Source organism: Patagioenas fasciata, chromosome 2, assembly GCF_037038585.1.
Source record: "Patagioenas fasciata isolate bPatFas1 chromosome 2, bPatFas1.hap1, whole genome shotgun sequence".
Classification (NCBI taxonomy): domain Eukaryota; kingdom Metazoa; phylum Chordata; class Aves; order Columbiformes; family Columbidae; genus Patagioenas; species Patagioenas fasciata.
The window spans coordinates 158850627-158874111 of record NC_092521.1 but is presented as its reverse complement, the minus strand read 5'-3'; the positions used below and the strand labels follow the sequence as shown (position 1 = coordinate 158874111).

Sequence of the window (23485 nt, the reverse complement as noted above, 5' to 3'; positions counted from 1 at the left end):
GTAATTTGCTTTAGCTAATGTTAAATAAGCATTTTACGACAGCTATAACTGTATACATAAGCATGTGCAGAAAAACTATTAAATGAAGTTGTTGAAACAATACAGTAGCTGTATCCAACAGACTTGAAGGTCTCAGGATTCTGATATATTTATCAATATACTAGGTATTTTAGAGAGGAAGACAACACTCTTAACGGTGATGCATACCTTTGAAAAAATTGTAATTGGTTTTTAACAGTTCCATGTATCATTTTAATGAAGTTTATATTCCAGCTGAACAAAAAGCTCAAGAATCTTCTTCCCTATTGGGAGAGGAAAAGAGGAGAAAAAAAAGGAAAGTTAAACTGGCTATTCCTCTGGGATTTAAGAGCCATCTCAAAAATCAGTAAATACAGAGCTTCAATATCAAAAGAAATGACACGTTTGATTTTAAAAAGCATTGATGAAATTGTTGCAGCGAAAAAAAGGATATTCTTAATTTTTAAACAGAATTTGAGCATTACGGTTATTTAGACTGAAGAGAAAATACAAAACAAATGAACACATGGATTATGTGTCTGCCTGTATTTTTTTCCACCTCCATTCTGTATTGGTTTGACTTCTACAGTCCTTTATCATTTTGCAATGCTACTAGAACTCTGGATCCTCATTGAGGCCACATCACAGCTCTGTCAAGTGCCATGTCATTCCAGGATGACATGGTAATGACAGTGAAGGAACAAATAAAACAGCACGACAGCTTTGTCAGTGCTGGATATGGAAACATTTTTGAACAAAGCCACAGAGAACAGCTGAGCCCCTAAGGAAAATAAATGTTTTGATTAGTAAGGACAATTCCTGTTCTATTGCCTCATGAAAGGTAATTTGCAAACCTCCTGGAGCTGATTTAATTCATGAAAACAGAACAAAAACTATTCAGGTTTTTTTTTCCTGAATTAGTTTTCTTCCATTTTACCAAGTAAAACATGGTGATAACAAATCTGATGAGCAACATTATTTTTGCAAGAAAAGGCAGTGGAAGGCTGTGGATGGAGGAAATGAGCTCTTGCTTTTCTGGAATCAGTAAGATCTGCCTATGGAATTAGAGCCTCACACAGTATCTGTATGGGCAGCCTCACTCGTGCTCGTCTTCCAGATGAAGTGAAGGCATCCGGCTTCTGAAACTGAAAAGTTTGATCGTAAAGAAGGGCAAGTCGGCCAGTGGGTAAGGGTCCTTCGTACCTGTCAGCTTTCTAGCCAAAAATATATCAGAAGAATTAATAAGGAGATAAAAGAGCACATTGGCAAAAGTTCAAAAGGTACACAGAACAATTAGCAGAGGTTCAAGGACACCTCCATTGCGAGTTGGACCAGCAGCTAGGTTCAGATCTATGACAAAATAGAGAAAATAAGGCTGATAATGCCAGACACACTTTGAGCTGGAATATCATAGAGTAGGAGTAGAGGAAAGGAAGCATTTAGGCAGAAATTGTCCTTTAGTGGAACTGATAGCTAAAATACCTTCAGGTTAAGAAGTAATTCAGAATATTATAAAAATCAAGACCTAAAGCCTAAATACAGTGCCAAGATTCTTGTCTGCAGGTCTGATAAAATTATTCCTGTTGACAATGAGAGCTGCTTCTGCCATAAAAGAAAAAAAAAATAATGAGAAAAAGTCACTTGTCTCCAATTTGGTGATATAATACATATATTGGAGTCCCAGTGGTGCACTCTCCCATTGACATCCCTGACAAACCAGAAGGTCAGGGATGTCTTGACCTACAGCTTAAGGCAAAGATGAGGCCAAACTCAAGCTTATACCGTCTTCTACAATACTGTCAGCAAGACAAATGAAGAAAAGTCACAAAGCAGCTTTCAGCAGTTCAACCAGTTCTTTTTTGCCTTAGATTTCAACAGGTTGACCCCGATCCTGAAGATGATAGTGTCTCTAATTTAATCTGCTGCTTGTGATCAATGGATCTGAAATGATTACTGTTATCAACATTCTCAGTATCATGAGAGAAAAGTGAATAAGATTGCAAACTTGTCATCTTTAGGATTGGTGAATTAACAGAATGTTGAGCATCTTGTACTGCTGTGCTTGTGGACATAGTACATCTGACATTGTCAGTTGTACACACAGTTTAGCAAGGAAGAAGAGAGCAGAACAGACCTACCTCTAAAACACACTAATATATGCTTTGCAGGGCTCTCCAGCTGTTTGACTGAAAACGCCACCTGAACAAGTATGTTTTCATAAATCACACAGATATAAATTCAGAGGATCACTCCATTAGTGCAGCCTGAAAAGAGCCTCTGAGAAATACCACTCTGTGTTGAATAGCACAGCCTGGGAAGGCAGAAAAACAACTCCCTGATCTTGCAGTGAGACATAACTGTGCAATTCTGTATCAGTTTAACCTGATCTAGAACCAGGATAGCACATTCCTGACCTTTCCTTTACCTTCATCCTTGCATATGATCAATTCGGGCAGTTAATCTCCTTGAATCAACCTATGACGTAGTTACTTGAGCATTCATACTGCAGAGTGAGAGGAAAACAGGAATGCCAGCCCATGACAACATCCTTGCAACCTGGAGTTACATCAGCTTAAGCTGCTATGAAGCTACACTCTGGGACGTACTCTAAAAACTATCAAGTGTACTTCTCTTAGGAACTGTAGAACAAGCCTGTAGACAATAAAGGGAATATTAGCTCTGATATACAGGAGCTCAGCTTTGTCTCAAGATATTTCATACATCATGTTAATATTTGGTATGCCTATTAGCATTTCAGAAATAGACACAGAATGTAAGAAAAAGGTGCAGCAGAGACACTGGAGGCGTGCTGGACATGTTGCTAAAAGAAGACTGCCATCAGGGAAATGAGCCAAGCAGGAAAACTAGAGAACACACGTAAGGCAGCTTGTGACTAAAACTAAACTCCATCGGGATGCAAAATCCTAAACCAGAAGGATTTGCAACAGAAGCACAATAGTTTTACAACAACAGGAAAATAGTTTGAATACTCTGAGTTTCAAGACAATCTTCTGTCTGTCGAGCTAGAAAAATCCCAGTTATCATTCTGCATCTGTCCTGGCAGTTCATATACTCAAGTCTGGTTTCAGCTCACAACCTGAGACATGTAAATTTGGATGTTTAAATCCCTAGAATGTTAATTGTCTGGAGAATGATTCAGGTGATCAGCTGTTTAGTAGCTGCTTTATGAAGCTGAACTGTTCTGTTGATCCTATTGACTAGGGGCAGCATGCCACTACCCAAGCATAGAGCAATCTTATAATAAACACTCTGTTTTCCAGAAGGCAGAGACCTAGGACAGATCCTGTGTTATATGTGCCAGCCCTGTGCAGATGTCTGAAGCAACTCAGGCCATTAAACGTAGCACAGGTCATTCACTTATACTTACACAATTAAATCTTTCCCAGGACCCATACAGATTAGGCTCCTGTGTAGATGTGTAAATTGGTTTCAGACACCTAATCTAACTGAATCCTGTCTTGGGGTCTTTCCAGAAAGTACTGCGATTCCCCTCTTATTTTGAACTAGTTTCCTCTAGGACATAAGTGACTTGTGTATTTGGTTTACATGGCAAGGTTTTGGTAGCAGGGAGGCTACTGGAGTGGCTTCCATGAGATGCTGCTAGAAGCTTCCCCTGTGTCTGATGTAGCCAGTTCCAGAAGGCTCCAAGATGGACCCACCACTGGCCAAGGCCAAGCCCATCAGTGACAGTAACTGGTGAGTGATCTTGGTTTGCACAGCTTACAGAAGGCTGAGGGGTGACCCCACTGCAGTCTACATCTTCCTCAAGGGAGGCAGTGGGGTGGGAGGTGCTCATCTCCTCACTCTTGTGACCAGCAATAGGACCCATAGAAATGGTACGAAGCTGTGTCAGGGGAAGTTCAAATTGGAAATTAGGAAAAGGTTCTTCACTGAGAGGGTGGTCGGTCACTGGAACAGGCTCCCCAAGGAAGTGGTCATGGCGTCAAGCCTATCAGAGCTCAAGGAGAATCTGGATGACACTCTCAGTCATATGGTTTAGTTTTAGGTGGACCTGCAAGGAGCAGGGAGTTGGACTTGATCCTTTAGGGTCCCTTCCAGCATGAGATATTTTATTATCTCCCTGTCCTTATCTTAACCTATGAGCCTTTTGTCGTATTTTTCTCTCCCCTGTCCAGCTGGTGAGTACAGGGAATAACAGAGAAGCTTGGTGAGAACCTGGTGTCCAGGCAAGGTCAACCCACCACAACTTGCCAGGTGAAGAGAGGCACAGGAGAGTTCACTTCCTACCAAAATAGACTCCCTTTAGACAGATCACTGAAGAAATTACAGGGGTGATATAAGTGATAGCAGAATACTGCACTGATTGAAAAAGCCTTGTTGGGTGATACAAAAAAGCTTCCCCGACTGCTGCAATATCCTAATACAGCACTAAGATTAGCAAGATATTTTCCAAATGGGAAAAGAGGACAGAAAGTACCTATGACTTAGAATGACATAACATCTCAAGTTGGAAGGGACCCATAAGGATCACCAGCACATCACCCACTGCTGCCCCACATGAGGATGGTGTAGACTGAAACAAGGCTTCCCCTCAGCATTCTCCTCTCCAAGGTGGACAAACCAAGTGATCTCAGCTACTCCTCCAAAGTCTTGCCTTGAGGCCTTTCACCATTTTGGACACCCTCCTCTGGACTCACTCTAATAGTCTGACGTCCTTCTTATACTGAGGCATCCAAACTGTAAGGGTGATTAAACATTGGGCAACTTTCTCCAGAGAGGTTGTGGAGTCTCCATCCTTAGAGATAATCAAAACCCAACTGGATATGGCCTTGAGCAACCTGGTCTAGCTCACTCTGCTCTGAGCAAGGCTGTTGCACTAGGTGATCTCCAGAGGTCCTTCCCAATCTCAAACTCTGTAATTCTAATATTAATGCTCAGCGACATTACTTACTTAGGAATAACCGGAAAAATAAAATAGGAGGAACAACTGTTATTTCCTCTCCCTCCCATGTCAAACTTCTTTTGGAAAACAAAACAAAACAAAAAACACCAAAAACCCACAACACACCCAAACCCAGAGCACTCCTAAATAGGTAGGTTGAAATTAACAAAAAGTCTGAGAAAGGTCGAAGCATCCTTGACTACATGTGAGAGCTTATGAGGCTTGGAGATGAAGAGCCTAAAGCTCTCTCAGGTCCTAGAAGCCCTGAAAATGGAGATATCCTATCAAGCTGTACCCTCTGTCATAACCTAATAAGCAGGTCAGGTCCAGAACTGAATCTGGCAACAGTGTCAGCTGCACTGGCAGCCATTGTAGTTTTTTGTAAAGAGGTCTAGGCTAATGAACGGACCTCAATAATATTAAAAAGGTTTTCTCTGAAATTAAGAAAGCTCCCCAAGCCCACTCAAAGATTTCAGGACTCAGAATCAGTGACTGGCAGGCAATACTAATAATTCAAGAACTGATGAGAAGAATGGACATAATCAATAAGAGTCTATATTTGTGAACAGTGGTTTAGATCTTTCACCTTTCTCAGAAAGGTATGGATGGACTAACAGAATGCAAGTTCAACTCCCAGCTGGGAGCTGCTACTTTCAGTCAATCCTTCTAGTCATAAAGCTAAGGATACAGGATTAAGGATTTAAACCACTAACGATCATATGCCAGAGCAAAAAGTGCAGTGAGGCTCTTTCTATATCTGCCTAAAATGAGATAGGCGTACGAAAAAGGAAATGTGACAAAATGTCAAAAGAGCAAAAATCATGAGGAAGAGGAAAGAGCAAAAGCTTGGACAGAAGAGTAAACATGCAAAGTGTGACCAAGCTTGCATATTCTTGTGAAGCAAAGAGGAGGTGTTTCAATATGCCAGAAGAAAGATTCAGTGTCAAGTCTGATTATTACCACTTTTTTTTCCCCTCAAAATTTAAAAGACAGGCACAAACTAAAGACTGTAATACAGCAATTTTTCACTGAGACAAATACAAGGAGTCAAATAGAATAATTCTCATTTTGCTACTTTTAAAACAGATCATGGCAATGCAATCTTCTAAATGGAAACATTTAGAAGGGAAATTATTTTGCTACAGTTATCTGCCTCCGATAAAATAAAAGCTGCAATAAAATAAGAGAATTATACCAGGGAATGCTTTTAAGTATTGAGGGATATGCACTGGAAGCAAAGCACTTGGTTCTTATTACCTCAAAGTACAAGAACTTGAGTGATGATTTAGACATACACTTTTATATTTAAGTGAGAAATAGGAATAAAGTGTTTTCCAAATGAAACAAACATAAACGGTTTATAGCGTGGAGTTAGAGTTGATTTGTCTTGTACTGCTACCTACTGTACTGCAGAAAAAGGCCTCAGGCAAAACCATTAAAAATAATCAAAGCCCACTCGTATAAAATCACAGTAAGAGAATTTGCTTACCTCTTCTTTTTTAATGTGTTTTACACTCATAAAACACTGAAGCAACAAGTCCTTGACTTCATTACTCTCGTCCGAATCATAATCAAAACAAAGTAATGTCTGATGTAGATTCCATAGGCGAACTATATCTGCACCCTGACAGGAAAAAAAAGCCCACAGTATAGTTAAGTAGCTGTAGCTTCAATGTGAAGCGGCATTTAAAATATTTTTTAATAATTAATTTGAAATGCATTGTTACAGAGAGATGATTTTCAGATCGTAAAATTATAAATGTTAATTGACTTAAAACTCATCATTGGAAATTACAAAAACGTAGCTGCAGAAGTACTGACTTGCAATTGAAGACACACTCAAGTACAGAAAGCAAGTTGCTATTTCATGCAAAAGACATGAAAAGTGTATTATTTCACTTTTGACATTTTACACAATGAAAGCAGTTAACAGGGAAAAATAAATAAATAAGCAAAGGAGATATTTATTGATTTAATGCAAAAGATGTATGCCACAGTACCCTAAGTAACTCACACATTTAATAAAATAATTTTATTCCCTTAATAGAGAAATAAGATTATTTGTAGAGACATAGACTACCAGAAAACGAAGCTTCTCACATAAGAATTCTCTGAGTAGTTAAACATAGTACTGAAAACCTGCATTATATAAAAATGTTAATTGCTATTTAAATCTTAGTCACTGGACTTTACAAATGAGTGAGGAAATTAAAAAAAAAAATGTAGAAAAATAAAAGTCAAAAAAAGAAAGTAAAAGAACCTGGTTCACTTGTGAAACTGATGCCCAAAACCCTTGAAGTTTTTTCTAGACAAGGCACAGTTTTAATATGTTGCTTACGCAAATTATATCAAAGAGACACTTTGTAACCAATATGTATCCCAGGTTGCATTAACTGCTAAGCACTAGGACATGGAAAAGAAGTAAACTTGAAATAAAAGGTAATTTGAAGGGATAATCTTTAATGCAATATTCAGTAGTAATCTAGAAGTCAATATAGCTTCAGCATACCGTAGCAGATTTGTTCAGGCTTTTTCTTAGCAGAATGATAAATAGAGTCTTCCCTAGCTGCTCCTTTCCTTCCAGTCCTTTCTCCCACCACACTTCACATACACCTTGGATAGCACTCTGTAGGATTTTTTCAGATTCAGGTAATGCAGGAAGAATACCTAACAACAGTAATAGATAATTATTTACTGCAACAAAGCAAGTTACTATTGCAACAAACCAAGTTATTACTGCAAAACAATTAACTTTACTGCACACTAAGTATACCTCAGAATGTCAACTAGTCCTCACCACATTTACACATCTCAATAGCTTGTTCTCGCCATGAGTATTTAGGTAGCTTTGTTAACTCTAAGGTTTTGGTCAAGATTTTGGATGAGTAACAACAATCCAAAGTTAACAATGAGGTAAGTTTTGCCTTAAAAATACTATAAGCCACAGAATAAGGAAAATTATCTATCATTGAGTAAACAGTTGGAAGGAAGAAAGTTCCAACTTTTAGACCATTTAACTGCTTTTTAAGTAAACACTTCCTTAATTTTGTCTCATAAATAAGAACTCAGATCAGTACCAACTTTTCCCCTGTAAAGCCCCGTCTACGCATCTGCTAAAAAACCAACAGTATAATGCCATATTCTATAACAGATAAGTACATACCATTTAATACAAAAACACATTCTAGAAGAGGTTTGTAGTTAACAGTTTCACCCACTACAGGTATGGAAGCAGTCACTACATTTGTCACTCCTTGGATCACTGCTACAGTTTGTTTCTGAAAGAAAGCATTGTCAAGGAACAATTCTGCAGTTTATTTTATACTCAGAAGATAATTATGACAAGAAACAAACCTTAGCAACAGAGAGCAAAGCTGAATTGTTATTTGGCTCCCATTTTGAACAAAGAGTATACTGGCACCCAAAACTTGTCAAATAAGAAAAGGCAATAGCATAGATTTTAAAGTACGTCTCTTTCAAAAAGTTTGAAAAGGCCTTTCGGCTCCCGCTAGTAGATTATTCGGCAACTGCATATGCATATCCATTCCGCCATTAAAAACTTAATCTGCAACAAAACCATTCAAACACACATTCATTTCAGAACTAAAAAGACCCGAACTACCATGGTCTCATGCAACTCTAAAATGCATAGATCTGGTGACTTTAGATCCCGGTACATGATTCTATAGGCCTCTGTAGGTATGACGGATTCTCTACAAGCCTCTAGGTCTCCCTAATGATTTCCCCACTGCACTTCTTTTCTTCCAAAATTAAACAAGCTTTTTCTCTCGTATTCTTAAGACTACATGGACTACAGAAGGCAGTATATGAGGGTCTGAGTCAGAAATCTTGTATAAGCTAAATTCATGGGAGGGGCATGGAAATCTAGATTTCATTATCTTCTTTCAATAAAATGACATAATAAAAGAGGTAGTAAATATTTATAGTATATGCCAGATACTTAAGGAACATAGGAAAGATCAACATTTGTTTACTGAAGTAAGACATACAAAAAGCCCACCCAACTCTAGTGAAAAAACTAAGTCACATCTCTCATAATTACAGCTATCAGCAGATCTAATATTTTATAGTATAGACCAATCATCATTTCAGTTTAACCCAAGCATGATAGTGAAGGATAAGGCATGGAGATGATGTTTGGAACTGACCTTGTTTGATCACCTTTTCCTGTTTTCAGATGCCATGAAAATATTTTATTTCTCAGAAAACATGAAATATGCATTCTATTTTTATTTCACACAATTTTTACCGTTTCTGGAACCATCTCAACTTCCATATCATCTTCACATTCACGATCTTCTGTCTTCTGCCATGTTTCCACAGGGTTCTCCATCAAAGTCTCTGTCAATAGCTGACTCAGTCTCTCCCATAGTACTTCTTTTTGCTTTCTTGGCAACTCTTCTAGTAGTTCTTTCAAGTCAAAAGGATCAAATGCATTTTTCTGTGAATATTCAGAACATATCACACAGCTCCACATCGGTGAAGTGACTTATATTTCAACATCATATTTCCTAAAATGAATTTATTTTTAACATTAAGGATTTCTTTCCATTCCTCTGCACTTATAGAACCTTCTAAAAGTTGTATTTCACTAAAAAAAGAACATGAGAAATTCCTTCTGTTTAACTCTTTATCATGAAACAAGAGTGCTGCTTTTCTTTTAAGACTGAAGTCTTTAGCCCTTGACAGCAACACTGCTGAACATAAATCATGCCCCCATAACATCAGCTTCTGCCTCTCATGTGTTATAAATACTTCATTCCCAATGGAGATCATTCCACACCCTTAGCTAAGAAGCTCACAACTGCACAGAATTAAAGTCCCTGATCACATCTTTGCTATCTTAAATAGAGATTAATGGTGGCTATTGAAATAAAATCCTTACGCAAGGACTAGAAATTTAACAGCACAGCCACAGGGACAGCACTACAGGTTTTGGAGTACAACCTGCATAGACCAGTCCCCCTACCAAAACGAACTCCTGAGCACATTAACCCTATATTGCCTTGCTGAATAGGAAGCCGCTATTAGTCTCTACAAAAGACTTCACTAAGAGACTGATCTGAACTACTTCCTCGGAAGAACCTTGCTAGAATTTACCTCAGAGACGTAAAAGCCTGTTAACATCAAAGAAGGCAGGCAATCTGCTAGGAAACAGAATATACAGAGAAAAGATGAGAAGAAAAAATGGACACAGCAAAAAGTAAAGAGAGGTAATTTTGAGATGTAATTTGCAATACTGCCACACTTAAAACACTTTGGAGAAAAGAGAATGTCCGCGATCTTTAAATAAAAACATCTTTAGTTTGCAGATACACTAAAAAGCAGGAACCACAAAGAAAATTTTAAAAAATGTTGAAGGAAAAAACAGAAAATAATGAAAGTATTAGAACTTTGCCAGAACGGTATGAGAAAAAAGATTCTTTACATATTTATAGTAGAATTTCTACCCTATTCTACAGCTGGAAACAAACACAAACCAAACGGCACACAGGGAGATCTGCAGCCCTCCAATTCAAACAAACCCAAAAGACAGGATAGTACTATTTTGAACAAAAAGAATGAACTTATAATGAGACTAGAGCTTTCTGATCTTTCTTTGGGATTATGAGATGGAATTATTCCAAAACCTATGAGGGAAAAGGATGTCATTGAATGATAGCCATAGCCATGATTTCTATTTCCCTGTCCAAGAAATAATGTATTTCCTTGAACTGGAACACAATTTAGTGGGAAAAAAAAATATCAGCACCTGATACACTTTAATGAACAGCATCACGATACAGTACTATTTTTAAAATATTACAAAGAATAAAAGTAAAAAACCCAGGTAAACCTTGAAGGAAAATCAGCAAACCCCTGAAATTTTAGAAGATGTGAATGAAACAAAACATTGAGAGAAGGGAAAAGGAAAATTAAAGGGAATGTAGAAATGAAAGACGTTGAAATAAGTAGCGATGCCAAGAATGGAACCTTAAAAATAAGTAAAAAAGGCATATTCTGAGGCTAGAACACAAAATAGGTAGACAAAGCAGGGCATAAATATAGTATGAAAACTAAGAAAAGCAGTGAGGCTCTAACCACGCTTTCCTCTTCTTTCTATATTTATATAGCCACTTCTAAATGACAGAATACACTACCACAGCCTCCTCCAGAAAAGCAGTCAAGAATTATTCAGTGGAGATCCTAAAACGAGAATTCCTCATCCTAAGACAAGACATGGCTAAACACCATCACTAAAGGTTTCAAAAGGAAATGAATAAAATAACTTCAGTCTCTTAGACAAGAAAAAAGCAATCTGGATATTCATGTTCTCTTATGTTCTGAAGGCATGAAGACAGTTTTAATCAATATACTCATTGTAGCTTATGATATAAAGTTTCCAGCGGTTTTGGCAACAGCTGAAAACTCTTGCAAGACAACTCTTGTGAACTGGTGATGGAAAATAAAAGGCTGAAAAAACAATTTTTAATCCAAATAGACCAGCATATGTTAAGATAGATTACTGGATGAAGATGGCAGAAACAACACGACCAAATTAATTGGAAAGCAAACACTGCAAGTACCGTACATCATCCTGAACAGCATAGTTTGGGAAAAAACGGAAAGGAGACTTCAAACAAAGGCAATCTGTTAATCAAGTTGTCATCCATATCACATACAGAAGTGCAAATGCAAAAACTATAATAGCAACTTTCTTGGAAAAAGAGATTCGATGATGTTTGGGAGACAAATATACCCAAACTTATTAGATAGAATATGATCCCTATTACAGAAATGGTAGGTTTAATAAATCTGCTACATTAGTAAATCTGTTCGTACCTCTGTGGACACAGATGTCTACTGATCCACTGACTTTAACCTGACATGGGTAATATCAGGAAAATACTGATTAGAAAATTTAAGAAACTAACCTGACAATAACATTTATTAAGGTTAGTAAAAGATGTTTAGAAGAAATCATGCATACTTTAAAACCAGAAGGATTGAAGCTTAGTGGAAAACACTACAGAGCAAATTATTATTTCTGATTACTATGCAATATCATATACACAACATGAGAATGAACTTTCAATTAGAAGATTTCAGTGGATTTCTTTTGTTGTTCCTGCTGCTTCTCTCCACACTACATTTAAAGACAGCAATCTATCGCATCTCTAAAACATTCAGTGAAAAAAAGAAATATCAAGTACAATTACACATGGACTAAGGAACAATTGGACAGCCTAAACTACCAAATGAATAAACAAATACTTGTGAAACATGCCTCTGCTATGTTTGTCTTTTAGCTCATATTCATTACACAGTAATAAACTCTTTCATAGCTTGAAATCTTAAAAAACAGTACTTCAGCAACATCAAACAAGTACTTTTTTAGTATTACCACAGTATTAATCATTTATTTTTAAAAATGTAAACTCTATATGCAACAACCAAATGTTAAAAAAATAGTTGGCTTATAAATCACAACATTTCAGACTACAACTTTTTCAGCTGTGTTTCATTAAGTGCCATTTGAACTTATCTTCTAAAGCAGTTATTCTTAGCACATCTGCAGATAGCAAAGAAATAGTTTCTGTCCCTATGTCACAGCATTCCTTTGCTAAGATCTGACTTGTAATGCATATGTATCATGGCTTACTTACAGGACTCTGAGTATAACGCAAGAAGTCTTCAATTGACTCTTTGGAGACAACTCGTAAAAATGCTTCACGTTTCATTGTGGTCTTGTTTTTCCTTGTTTTATAAACAAAAGAAGTTAGAGAAAGTACTGTATCTCAAAATAAGATCATATTTGGTCTCAGTGAAGAATGTATGAACTCACATTCTTAATCTACATAGTTATAAACAAAAGATGTTTCCCCTTCCAAAACACTTTACAGTTATCTGAATCAGCATTTAGATTAATAACAGCACTAAGCTCCAGTGTTTGCATGTATTCTTTTCCGTCCTTTTTTAGTAATCAAGTCTCAAAACACAAGAACTTTCTAATTGATATTTTTATCTTTAAAATGTGCCAGGGGAGGCTTAGGTTGGACATGAGGGAAAGGTTCTTCACCCAGAGGGTGCTGGACACTGGAACAGGCTCCCCAGGGAGGTGTCACGGCCCCAAGCCTGACAATGTTCAAGAAGAGACTGAACAAAACCCTCAGACACACGGTGTGAACTGTGGGGTTGTCATATGCAGGGACAGGAGTTGGACTCAATGATCCTTGTGGGTCCCTTCCAACTCAGGACATTCTGTAATTCTAACAACAGGGTATCCAGCACACACCCCTATTTATCTAGTCATCATTCCCGACGACAGCATTTACTTGTATAAGAAATACTGATAGGCAGCAAAACATAATCTCCTTTCCTCTCTTGTCAAGTGAAGGCGATGGGAAATGGGCGAGGCCATCTTTTGGCACCAGGAGCGTAATTTCGGCTTTTCCCACCCTTGCCAGCTGGGAGGCCGCCGCCGTGGCTGTGGAGCCACAGCACAGAACAGGGGGCGGGGGGGACACACACCGATCCAGGCCGGGCCGCTCTCCGGGTTACCACCAGCCCACGGCACAGCGCCACAGGCCGCCGTGCGCGCCCCTGACAGAAAAGGGAGAAGATAAACAAGCCGCTTACCTAGCGCTCCCTCAGACAGAAATCCTCACAGATCTGCGGAGTACGTTTCCAACAATGCGGAGATGCCTGCACAGGGCGAGAGGTGAACAAAAACGGCAACCGCCCCGGCTTACATGCAGAAGACACTACAACTCTCAGTAGCGTGAAAAACCCGTCCGTACGAGTGCCCCCGCCGGAGGAGACCCCAGCTCCGCCGCGCCGAGGTGAGGCTGAGCTTTCGAATTCTCCCGCGGCGGCCGTTGAGCGCGGGGCGGGCGCGCGCGCGCGCGCGCCGCAGAGCTCCCGTCTCGCGAGAGCTTCGGCTTCCCCCTCCCTTCTCTCCCCCACTTCCCGCCGCGCAGCAGCGCTGAGGGCCGGGCCCCGCCCCCCTCGCCTGTGGCCGATGGGGCGGGAGCGCAGCGTTGGGCGGGAAGTGCGGGGTGGGCTCCGCAAAACGCGGGAGTTTGCCGCCTTCCCCTTGTCTGGTGCAGGGGTCACCTCCTCAGATCAGGAAGGACAGGGAACTGCCGGAGAGAGTCCAGCGCAGGGCAACGGAGATGATGAAGGGAGTGGAGCATCTCCCTTATGAGGAAAGGCTGAGGGAGCTGGGGCTCTTTAGCTTGGAGGAGACTGAGGGGTGACCTTATTAATGTGTATAAATATGTAAAGGGTGAGTGTCACGAGGCTGGAGCCAGGCTCTTCTCGGTAACAACCAATGGTAAGACAAGGGGTAATGGGTTAAAACTGGAACGCAGGAGGTTCCATTTAAATATGAGAAGAAACTTCTCAGTGAGGGTGACAGAGCCTGGAACAGGCTGCCCAGGGGGATTGTGGAGTCTCCTCTGAACGCATTCAAAAGCTGCCTGGACACCTTCCTGTGTAACCTCATCTGGGTGTTCCTGCTCCAGCGGGGGGATTGGACTGGATGATCTTTTGAGATCCCTTCCAATCCCTGACATTCTGCGATTCTGTGTTCAGAGAGGTGTTTTCAGTCAGGTGCCACCTGTGTAAGCTTTGGTTCCTCACTGCTGCCTCCAGGGCACCACTGTCCCCTGGTCACCTCTGTGGAGGAGACTGAAGAACCGGCTGCTGCTGCTGCCGGAGTGGCAGAAGAACTGGAGGAGCTGGGATGGTGGAGATGCATTAGCTAGTAAATCTGGAGATGACAGGCCCAGTAATGGGCACGTCTGGACAACTGCAGCCCAGACGTTAGTGGGGAGTTCAGTGCTCCTTGATTTTAAAGTCGGCTACACTGCAGTGATTGGCTACTGCTTTCAGCTTTTAATAAAGGCTGGTTTGCTTGCAAATCTATCCCTGGAGGAGCATCGGATCAATTAGTCAGAAGTGACAGAGTAGATCCACATACCAGCTCACTGGTACCTTCCTGTAGCCCCCTCTGAGGTCTCAGTGCCTTCAAACAGGGATAAGAGATGTTTACTTATGTTCATGTGTAAGTTTAAGAAACAATATGCCTTCTTCCATGGATCTCAGGTAGTGTTTTTCCAAAATCATGCCTGCCAGCTCACAAAGCCAGTTGATTACACTGATGACTTTTTCCTCAAAGAGTGTTTTTGTTGTAACACATTTAATCTTTGTAGTGGTGAACAGTGATGAAGTGCTAAACAGGTGACTCACCAGAATTTACCGAAAACTGTGCAGGCTGGATGATATTTACACTTTGACAGCTAAGTGTTTGGTTTGGTTTGTTTTTTGTTTTATTTTGTTTTTAATTATTTAGGAAATGGCTGCTTTCTGTTTTTTCTCGAACTTATTTTGCAGTGCTCAGAAATAGCTGGACTCAGGCCTTGAATTAAGCATAATCAACTTTCAAATTCTGTAATATTCCCCATTCCATTTGTTTGAGCTTTTCTGCAAACCAAAACCAGCCAATATGTCTTGTTAAAGGCTTAGTTTATATCTTTCAATTTTGTGTTTGGAATAGCGTATTTCTCAGTGTTGTTGGCTGTTCAGAAGAGGCAGGTGCTTGACTGAAATAATTTACGCTCAGTCCATGAGAGCAGTACAGCATATGCTGCTTTACTATGCGAGCAAACAAAACCAACAATAATTTCTATAAAATTCGCACTTCTAAATAGACTTTTCTGGATTGTAATTTTAAAAAATACGATGTAATTCAGATTTTATTTCATATTATATGTAAAAATCCACTACTTTTTAAAGTAGTGTTTATGTTTCCTGCTAATATGTTAATTTTTAACATAGAATGTTCTTCAATCATCCTACCTCTCACAATATTAGTTTATGTTGAAAGTTAAGACTTGTCACAGTTTCTGCCATATATATTTGACTTGCAGACTTCCTGGTTTATTTTTTAAAGCTTTTTGAATCAACTATTTACCTGTTTTTAAATGCAGTTTGAAGAATATAGGATGAAAAATAATTTATTACATGCTTAACCTGTATAATTTATGCTGTTCTGTAGTGCTTAAAAACTGTACTTAACAGATAACTAATGCTGCTGAAAACAAAGATATTATTAAAAATGTTTCAATTCTTGAATCATCAACTGAATGCATGTGAAACTTTTAAAATTACTGGGTTTTAAAACAAAAATATGCCAAATAGAAGGTACTGGAGGCAGTGTAGGAGAATGGGTTACACTGCTTACAAGTTGTAATTGAGAGGGTCGCTTACCCAAAGCAGGGACGATGTGGCAGAAGGAGTTTGCAACCGAAAGACTCGTCTTCTTGAGGAAGATAACTGCACACCAGCAGTGCAGTGTCGCTCTGTCTCCACCTGCAGCCAAACACACACACACACATTGTATTTCCATTTTATTTCCATCTTTTCCATCTAGACAAAGGCCCATCTTGTTTGAAGTGTTGAAAGGGCAATACCGCAAATTACCGACATCCACAGAGGAAGATCCCAGGGGAGCTGGATCCCTGGACTTGCTACTTGAAGTAGCTACTGTCCCCCAGCCCTGCTTCCCACACTGGGCAGCTGGTGGCACTGCCTTCCAGAAGCAGACTACCAAACCAAGGAAACGTTTTGCTGCTCTGGTAAAGAACAATGAAGAATTAGAGTTGTTTCAGATCCTACGGACCTGACTTAATATTTCTGAGTTAGGTGTTCTGCTAAGTGCAAGAAGCCCGTGAAACAGTTTGCTTCAAATAAGTTGTAACATATTTGTAGGAAAGTAAAAGCAAATAAAAAAAAAATGAAAACTTGACGTTTATACATTGTGCTAACATCTTCCCTTTCTGCATATATTAAAAATCTTTGCCATTTTAGTTCCATACTAATGGATTTATTTGTCATGTCTCACGTGGACTGAATATTTTATTAATACCTTGATTAGTCTTTTAATTAGATGCTGCGTTGGTCACCTGGCTACTGTTTATTTAGTCAGGCACATATCCATTTAGCAAACGGACTACAACATATTTTAGCTTGTAATTTGTGTTGCATAGCAACCACAGAATGATTTTTTCCTAGTATTGAAACTAGAAGTTGACACAAATAACAACAGACTGAATAACACCAAATGGTTCATTTTAAAGGACCACATAGAAAAAAAAGGGGAAGCAGAATAGCGTTTTGTAGGTTTTTTCAAGAACTGTGCATGAACTGTAAGCCAGTAATGAAGCTACACCTCTATTTTCAGTTTCTCTAATGTTCTCCCTTTCAAGACTACCAAATTACATGGCTCCTTTTGACATATCTGTTCGTCTGTTCAAAATAATCTATACCCTGTGATAATAATCTCATATTTATTATCATTTTCCTGTCAAGTCAAGTTAAGGCAAAAATGAAAAATGGGCCTTCCACACATGGTTGCTGAGCAACAGCAAATAAAGATTTGCTTTTGTGCCACGGCTTCATAAACTAGTCTTTATTCTTGTTGGTGGCCTGTGTAAGAGATCTCTATTACAAATGTCTCTCACAAGACTATCACAGTTTGGACAGTAGCAAGTATTCTATTTTAACCTATGCAATTCGACATCATAAATAATCATAAAAAAATAAACTAGTAATTCTCTGAACGTCAGGTGCTTTCTTGACTTTTTTATCCATATTTACAGTGTTATTTTGTAGATAATAGTTTCTGATGAGATTATTATGCACATTATTTCCTAACATGTTAGAATCGTTATTCCTATTTCTTTTCATTTGAATAGATAATAAAATTTGTTCTAGTTAATAGAGCATCCACAAAATCTGCTCATCCTCTGAGGCAGGCTTTTAATAATTTATATGCATTCAATTCATTTCCTTTTTTTTTGTTTTTGATCTTCACATACTTTGATAAATAATCCGAACAGCATGGCAGCATGGGAGAAAGATGAAGTTTCACACTACTCCCCTTCTCCAGCTCTCCCCTTGCCTGAAGGTAACTCTGCCAATCACACCATCCTTTATGCAGCGGCAACTGTCAGCTTTCGGAGGTGCTGCGATTAGGCCGTGAAACTGCTTATTTACCCTAAATTGTTAATATCAACATGAAACAATTTTAGAGTTTAAGATATTAAGTAGAAAAAAAAAATATCCTTGTGAACTTGAACAAAATTAAGGAAGTAAAATGTGCCGAGAGAATGCAAGAGCTTTTCTGAAGGGCCACTCCCTGCAGCAGCTGGAGATGCTGAAGAACTGAACTGCCGCCCTGTGGGACCTCGTCGGTACTGCTGAATGTCTTCCAGGCCATTCACACCAAGGTGAATTTAAGGCATGAAAACAGTGCAACTTTATTTATTTTATTATTATGCTTTATTATAAAATAGTTGTTATTATTATTATTATTTGCTTTATTATTATGCCCTTACTTTCATCCCTCTTTCCTTATAGGCAGTGTTATAAATCATAGTAATTTTACTCTGCTAAATTTTAGTACCATGAAAACTAGAAGATTTCTGAAATGCTACAAAATGCTCACAGAAAGAAATTACAATAATATTTGTGTGTCTAAATCCCTCCCACTGTAAATACATTGAGTATCACTTCATGATAACTACAGCAAACATTTTCTATTTTAACGTCATTAACATCTTTCAGAATCAGTGAGTAAATCTGTGATATCAGTTTGTCAGGTAATTTGTTTCAGATGTGAAACATTCCAGTTCCGTCTGCCTTGTCTAGATTACTTTAACCCTGTTAAATTTAACATTCTGAATTATTAGAGATTTACAAGCCTTGTAAGAATTATGTCTCCTTTAACGTCTCATTCTATTTTAGTCTTTATGGATAAAGAGAAGAATTGTTTCTAAAGTACAAAAATACTGCTATTAATAAATTTACAAGTGCTCTTGGAGGTTTGATTGTGATAGACATGCATCATCTAGATACGACACCATGTCTGTTCCATCTGTCTTGTATGAAACATGAAAATACCATACAAATATCAGAACTGACATGATTTGCTCAATCATATTATTTTATATATGTTGTGTATGTATATATGTATGTGTGTGTATGCACATGCATACACACACACGATGAAATACTTTATATTGGTTAGGGAATATACCAGCATTTACTCCTCTCTCCCATCAGGGTTGCTTTGTGAAGGCTGCAACATGGGTGTTCCCCATGTTCCTGATCCAGAGCAGGAACCTCACCACAGCCCCTCGTGCTTCTCCTCCAGGCTGCGTGTCCAGCTGCCTTCATGCAAACCAGCGAACTGGCAACTGGGTGAGTGCAGTGACAGACTGGGGGTTTCATTTGGAGTCAGGCATTTGACAGGGCTCCCAAATTCAGTCATTCAGACATACCTGTCAATTATTCCTGTTTTCTCCATCAAAGAGTTGTAGTATCACAAGACATTTTGACAATGCGATTTGGGAAATATTTTCTTACCATGTTCTTAAGGAAAATTGGGTTTTAAGTTTGTTGTTTTGTTTTGTTTTGTTTTTTCTAGTAGCATTTGATCTTTCCCCCCTTTCCACCGCCCTGTGTTTACTGTACTATTCTGTGATCATTTTCACTTTTATTAGATATCCCAAGTTTCTAGCCTCATGCTTAAACCCATGGTAGACATAAATACTTAAAGCATGATGACATTTCAAATGTGCTGGTCAAGGCCCTTCTCTGTGTCTTACACTGTAATTTCACTTCTCCCTGCCTCTGATTGATTTCCAGTTTCTGCACTTAATCTTATTCAAGTTGTGTCAGCACCTCGAGGGAGTTCTATAATCAACTCTAATTGTCTAGGCTGGGTATCTAAGGCATGGAACACCTATGCAAATTGCTGACAGAGGCAGTTATGGTGAAGTTAGAACCTTAATCTTCCAGGAGAAGTTTCATGTTTCCTCAATCCGTGGACCAGTTTTATTTCTCGGTGCCTCATGACTAAATGCTTTTACAAAAATATTTTGGCAAATTGAATCCGGATATTATTAACCCCCTTATGAAACTCAATTCTTTTAGTATTGCCTGTGCCACAGCGCAAAGAGGGGGAGCAGAGTGCAGTGGGGAACATGCCAGTCTTTCACTGCTTTTTAGTCAGGATGATTTCAGGCTCCAAAAGATGCCTAGAATTCAGACTGCTCCGTTTTCGTACAAGAAACAAAGTGCACAGGCAGCAAAAGTTTTTCAGAATAGGGTCTGCACTACCATCTAGTGGAATAGAATGGTGTCTTCAGAAAACAAGTCTCCTGGTGAAAGACAAGATAAGCAAAACTAAAATATTTTATAAAAAATGTTAAAAATGAAGTGATTTTTACATTTCCAATCATCTGAACTTGAAAAAGCATACGGAATAAATTTTAAAAAGACCTAGAACAAAGTTGCCTAAAACTCTAAGATTTACACTTCTTTTCTGAAAGCTCATCTTAGTATTTTAAACCTTCAATTCCAATTTATTTTACATGCACATTAATTAATGATTTACCTAATAAAACACAAAGATCTAGCATTGTTACGGGAACCATTCTACATGACCAGCCATTTCCATTAACACATTTTCATTACCTTTCATTTTATTTTAATCACCTGTACGAAGGACAGGTCTAGAGACAACCTGCGTTCTTCATCTGGATGCTGCTGTCACAGTTCATCCCATTTATCCAGCTGGGCTCTGAGCTGGAAGTTATGAGAGCACCCGTTCAGCAGTTATCATATTGCCTTCAGCTCAGAGAATCTTTCATGATTCATGCAAAAACAGATGAAGGTTCTTATCAATTCCTGGTTGAAAACATTTCAACGTGGCAACTTCAACTGAACTTTCAGATAGCAGTGAAAAACCACGCAAAATTTAATACATCAGGGACTTCAGCTGAAGTATTTCTCCCATGTTGAAGTCTGCATTGAACTGTCTTGCAGAATATCCTTTATTAAATTATTAATCTTTGTGAAATGCTTGGTAAGCTCCAGTTGTCAGTCTCTGAGAGTTTTCAGAACAACACATTAGCTTGCAAATCCAGCTGAAGTATAAAAAACCTGGTTTGAAATTCCATTCTGGAAACAAGCACTGTTAAATGTGTGCTCTATTTTTAGTTTTAGGGATCTCCTTCCAGTTATCCAGTACAATCAATGACCTCTGAGTACCTACAGACAATTAGCACTTTGCTAGCATTATCTACATTTCAATTTAAGTTGTATTTTTAAGTACTGCATACTTCTGTGTCCTGACTTGACAAAGCTTGCACCTTCCTGCTATGTGCCCCTTGTTTTGCTCAGCCAGAGTTGCTACATCTCTGAGAGCCTGGGCTCAAGCAGCAAAATTCCCAGGAAGACCTACTGCACAGGCCCAAGATCGCACAAGAGCTCCAGTACAGTTACTGATCTTATTTCAACGTTTAAAAAAATGTACTCAAAAGTAATAGAATTCTTCAGGTCGGAAGGGACCACAGCAGGTTATCTGGTTGAATGTCCTGCTGAAAGGAACTCTGTGTTTAGAAAATAACTGAATAAAATTGTCACTTACACAATAGATTCTTACTATGCACCCAATAAATGAAATCACAAGCCAGCCAGGGTGCTGGGGCTTCACAGCTTCCTTCTGTATGTCACTTCTTATACTGAGGGTCTGCATACCCAGCTCTGTGGGCAGTTGGATTGTCACATCCTGACAGGAACAGACCCCACTGTCCCCAAGCCAAGAATCACCCCTACCCCAGCCTGGCTGTGAAAGGTTGGAATCTTGACTAGTTCTGTCTTTGACCTTGTTCCTGTTTGGATCTTAAAGTGAAGAATGGTCCATATTAGCCCTTAATTCCTTTGCAATAAACTTTATGGCTCCTGAGGACTCAAAGAAACAACAAGGGAAGACAGGTTGGTTCACTTTGGTAACATCTGAGGAAACAGTGATGCGGTGGTGTGATCAAATTGGATTGCAGTGGAGGTGACTGGCAAGCAGTACTCCCTGCAGACGGGGAGAACAGAGAGCATCATCTCTGTCACATGAATACAGATGAGAGTTCTGCTCCCAGCGCTCCCATCTCATCTGGCAGCTACATTCACTGCAGAACACAGAGAAATACAAGTGGGTTTTTTACTTCAGCTGCTTTGCATTTTTCAAATAAAGTATTTTCAGAAAGTAGCTGAGAACATTGTTGAGAGCCTGACAGCCTTAGAAATCAGTAGGAGAGCACACAAACTTAGACACTTTGTTAAGATGTATAAAAATACCATTTGTGACTAAATACTCAGAGTCCTTCAGCAATCAGCTACAGCTGCATGTAGGCCTCGGAGTATCTGAAGTTTTGGGTCTTTCTACAAAATATCAAAGGTACCATCTAACATTCAGAGTGAGTTTGGGGGAGAATATATATGATTAAAACAGAAAACTCATAGGGAACCAATTTTGTATTCAGCTCTTACCTGAGGAAATACCCAAAATAACCATGTTGACGAACACTGCCCTTGGATGGAGACCGGATGAACTAAATGATGGCCAAAACCAGTTTAAACAGTCAGCAAATATTAAGAAAAAGTCTAGGCTTGGCCGAGCCTATCAAATTAATACCAAATCCATCTGGAGGAGTGTCTCGCACAATTATTTCTCCTCTCTTAACAAGAACCTGTGAATACGCAGGCAGTGTTCTTTTGCAGGTGCTGGTCCCAGTATCACAGTACCACGGTACGTTTGGGATTGGAAGGGACCTCAAAAGATCATCTAGTCCAATCCCCCTGCTGGAGCAGGAACGCCTAGGTGAGGTCGCACAGGTACATGTCCAGGTGGGTTTTGAATGTCTCCAGGGAAGGAGTTACCATCTGTCTTGTGGGACTGAATGGAAGGTTTGATTTTGATCCAGGTCTGGCAGATGCAGCCATCTGATCAGCACTGGCACTGCCAGGAAGCGTGCCGTCCAGAAATACCTTGCGTGAGGGAGGCAGGAAGATGGGCATTGCTTTTACTTGGCTCTAGATGCCTTCCCGTTGATGAGCAGAAGCCCTTTATTCTGCCAGAAAAGAGAGCTATCTCCCTTTAGTGTCAATAAACATTATCCAGTGGGGTGACTGGGTGATGAACTATTGCAACTTTTATTTATGGCTGATGAAAACTATTAGGAATTCAGACAAGTTGTAGCTGCTTAAGGGGAGAAGTATCAAAATTAATTATGGCATTATAATTAATTAGAAATTAATGTTTAATGCAAAAAGCATAATTTCTATGGCTGTTTTTCTATAATAGATAGAGGATCCAGTACCCATTTTCTCAGGTGGAAGGACAGGAAGGATTGCCACGCTCAAACATCTGCTTCTGAATCAAAGGCAACTTCAAGCAGTTTTAGGTCATTTTGAACACATAATTCATGACAACTGCTAAGTGCTAAAATCATGACAGTTTGTTCAACTGATCATTTTAAGAGAAAAAATTTTAGACACTCAAGTTGAACAAAGGATCTACTAATTATTAAGTGTGAATTAGTTCCAGACCAACAAGTAAGGAATTCTCCAGTGAAGTAGCCTGTACTTCTCCTGTACTCTACTTTATTTCATGGAAAACCCCCAAATTTGCCCACA

General features: G+C 39.1%; 1 protein-coding gene across 5 annotated transcripts in view; it reads right to left on the bottom strand.

The window, feature by feature from the left end:
* Nucleotides 1-13851, bottom strand: part of NCAPG2 (non-SMC condensin II complex subunit G2) — a 50116-nt gene extending 36265 nt beyond the window's left edge. For all 5 annotated transcript variants that reach the window (XR_010650946.2, XR_011737788.1, XR_011737789.1 and 2 more), the window contains exons 1-7: nucleotides 13583-13851; nucleotides 12610-12700; nucleotides 9213-9404; nucleotides 8106-8220; nucleotides 7452-7609; nucleotides 6432-6566; nucleotides 208-302 (exon numbers count right to left, since the gene is read on the bottom strand). Coding sequence is in view for 1 of the 5 variants with exons in the window: in XM_065832012.2 (XP_065688084.1) it covers nucleotides 208-302; nucleotides 6432-6566; nucleotides 7452-7609; nucleotides 8106-8220; nucleotides 9213-9404; nucleotides 12610-12684 (770 nt within the window). In the remaining 4 variants the exon portion in view is untranslated. The remainder of the gene's footprint in view (nucleotides 1-207; nucleotides 303-6431; nucleotides 6567-7451; nucleotides 7610-8105; nucleotides 8221-9212; nucleotides 9405-12609; nucleotides 12701-13582) is intronic.
* Nucleotides 13852-23485: the final 9634 nt, after the last annotated feature.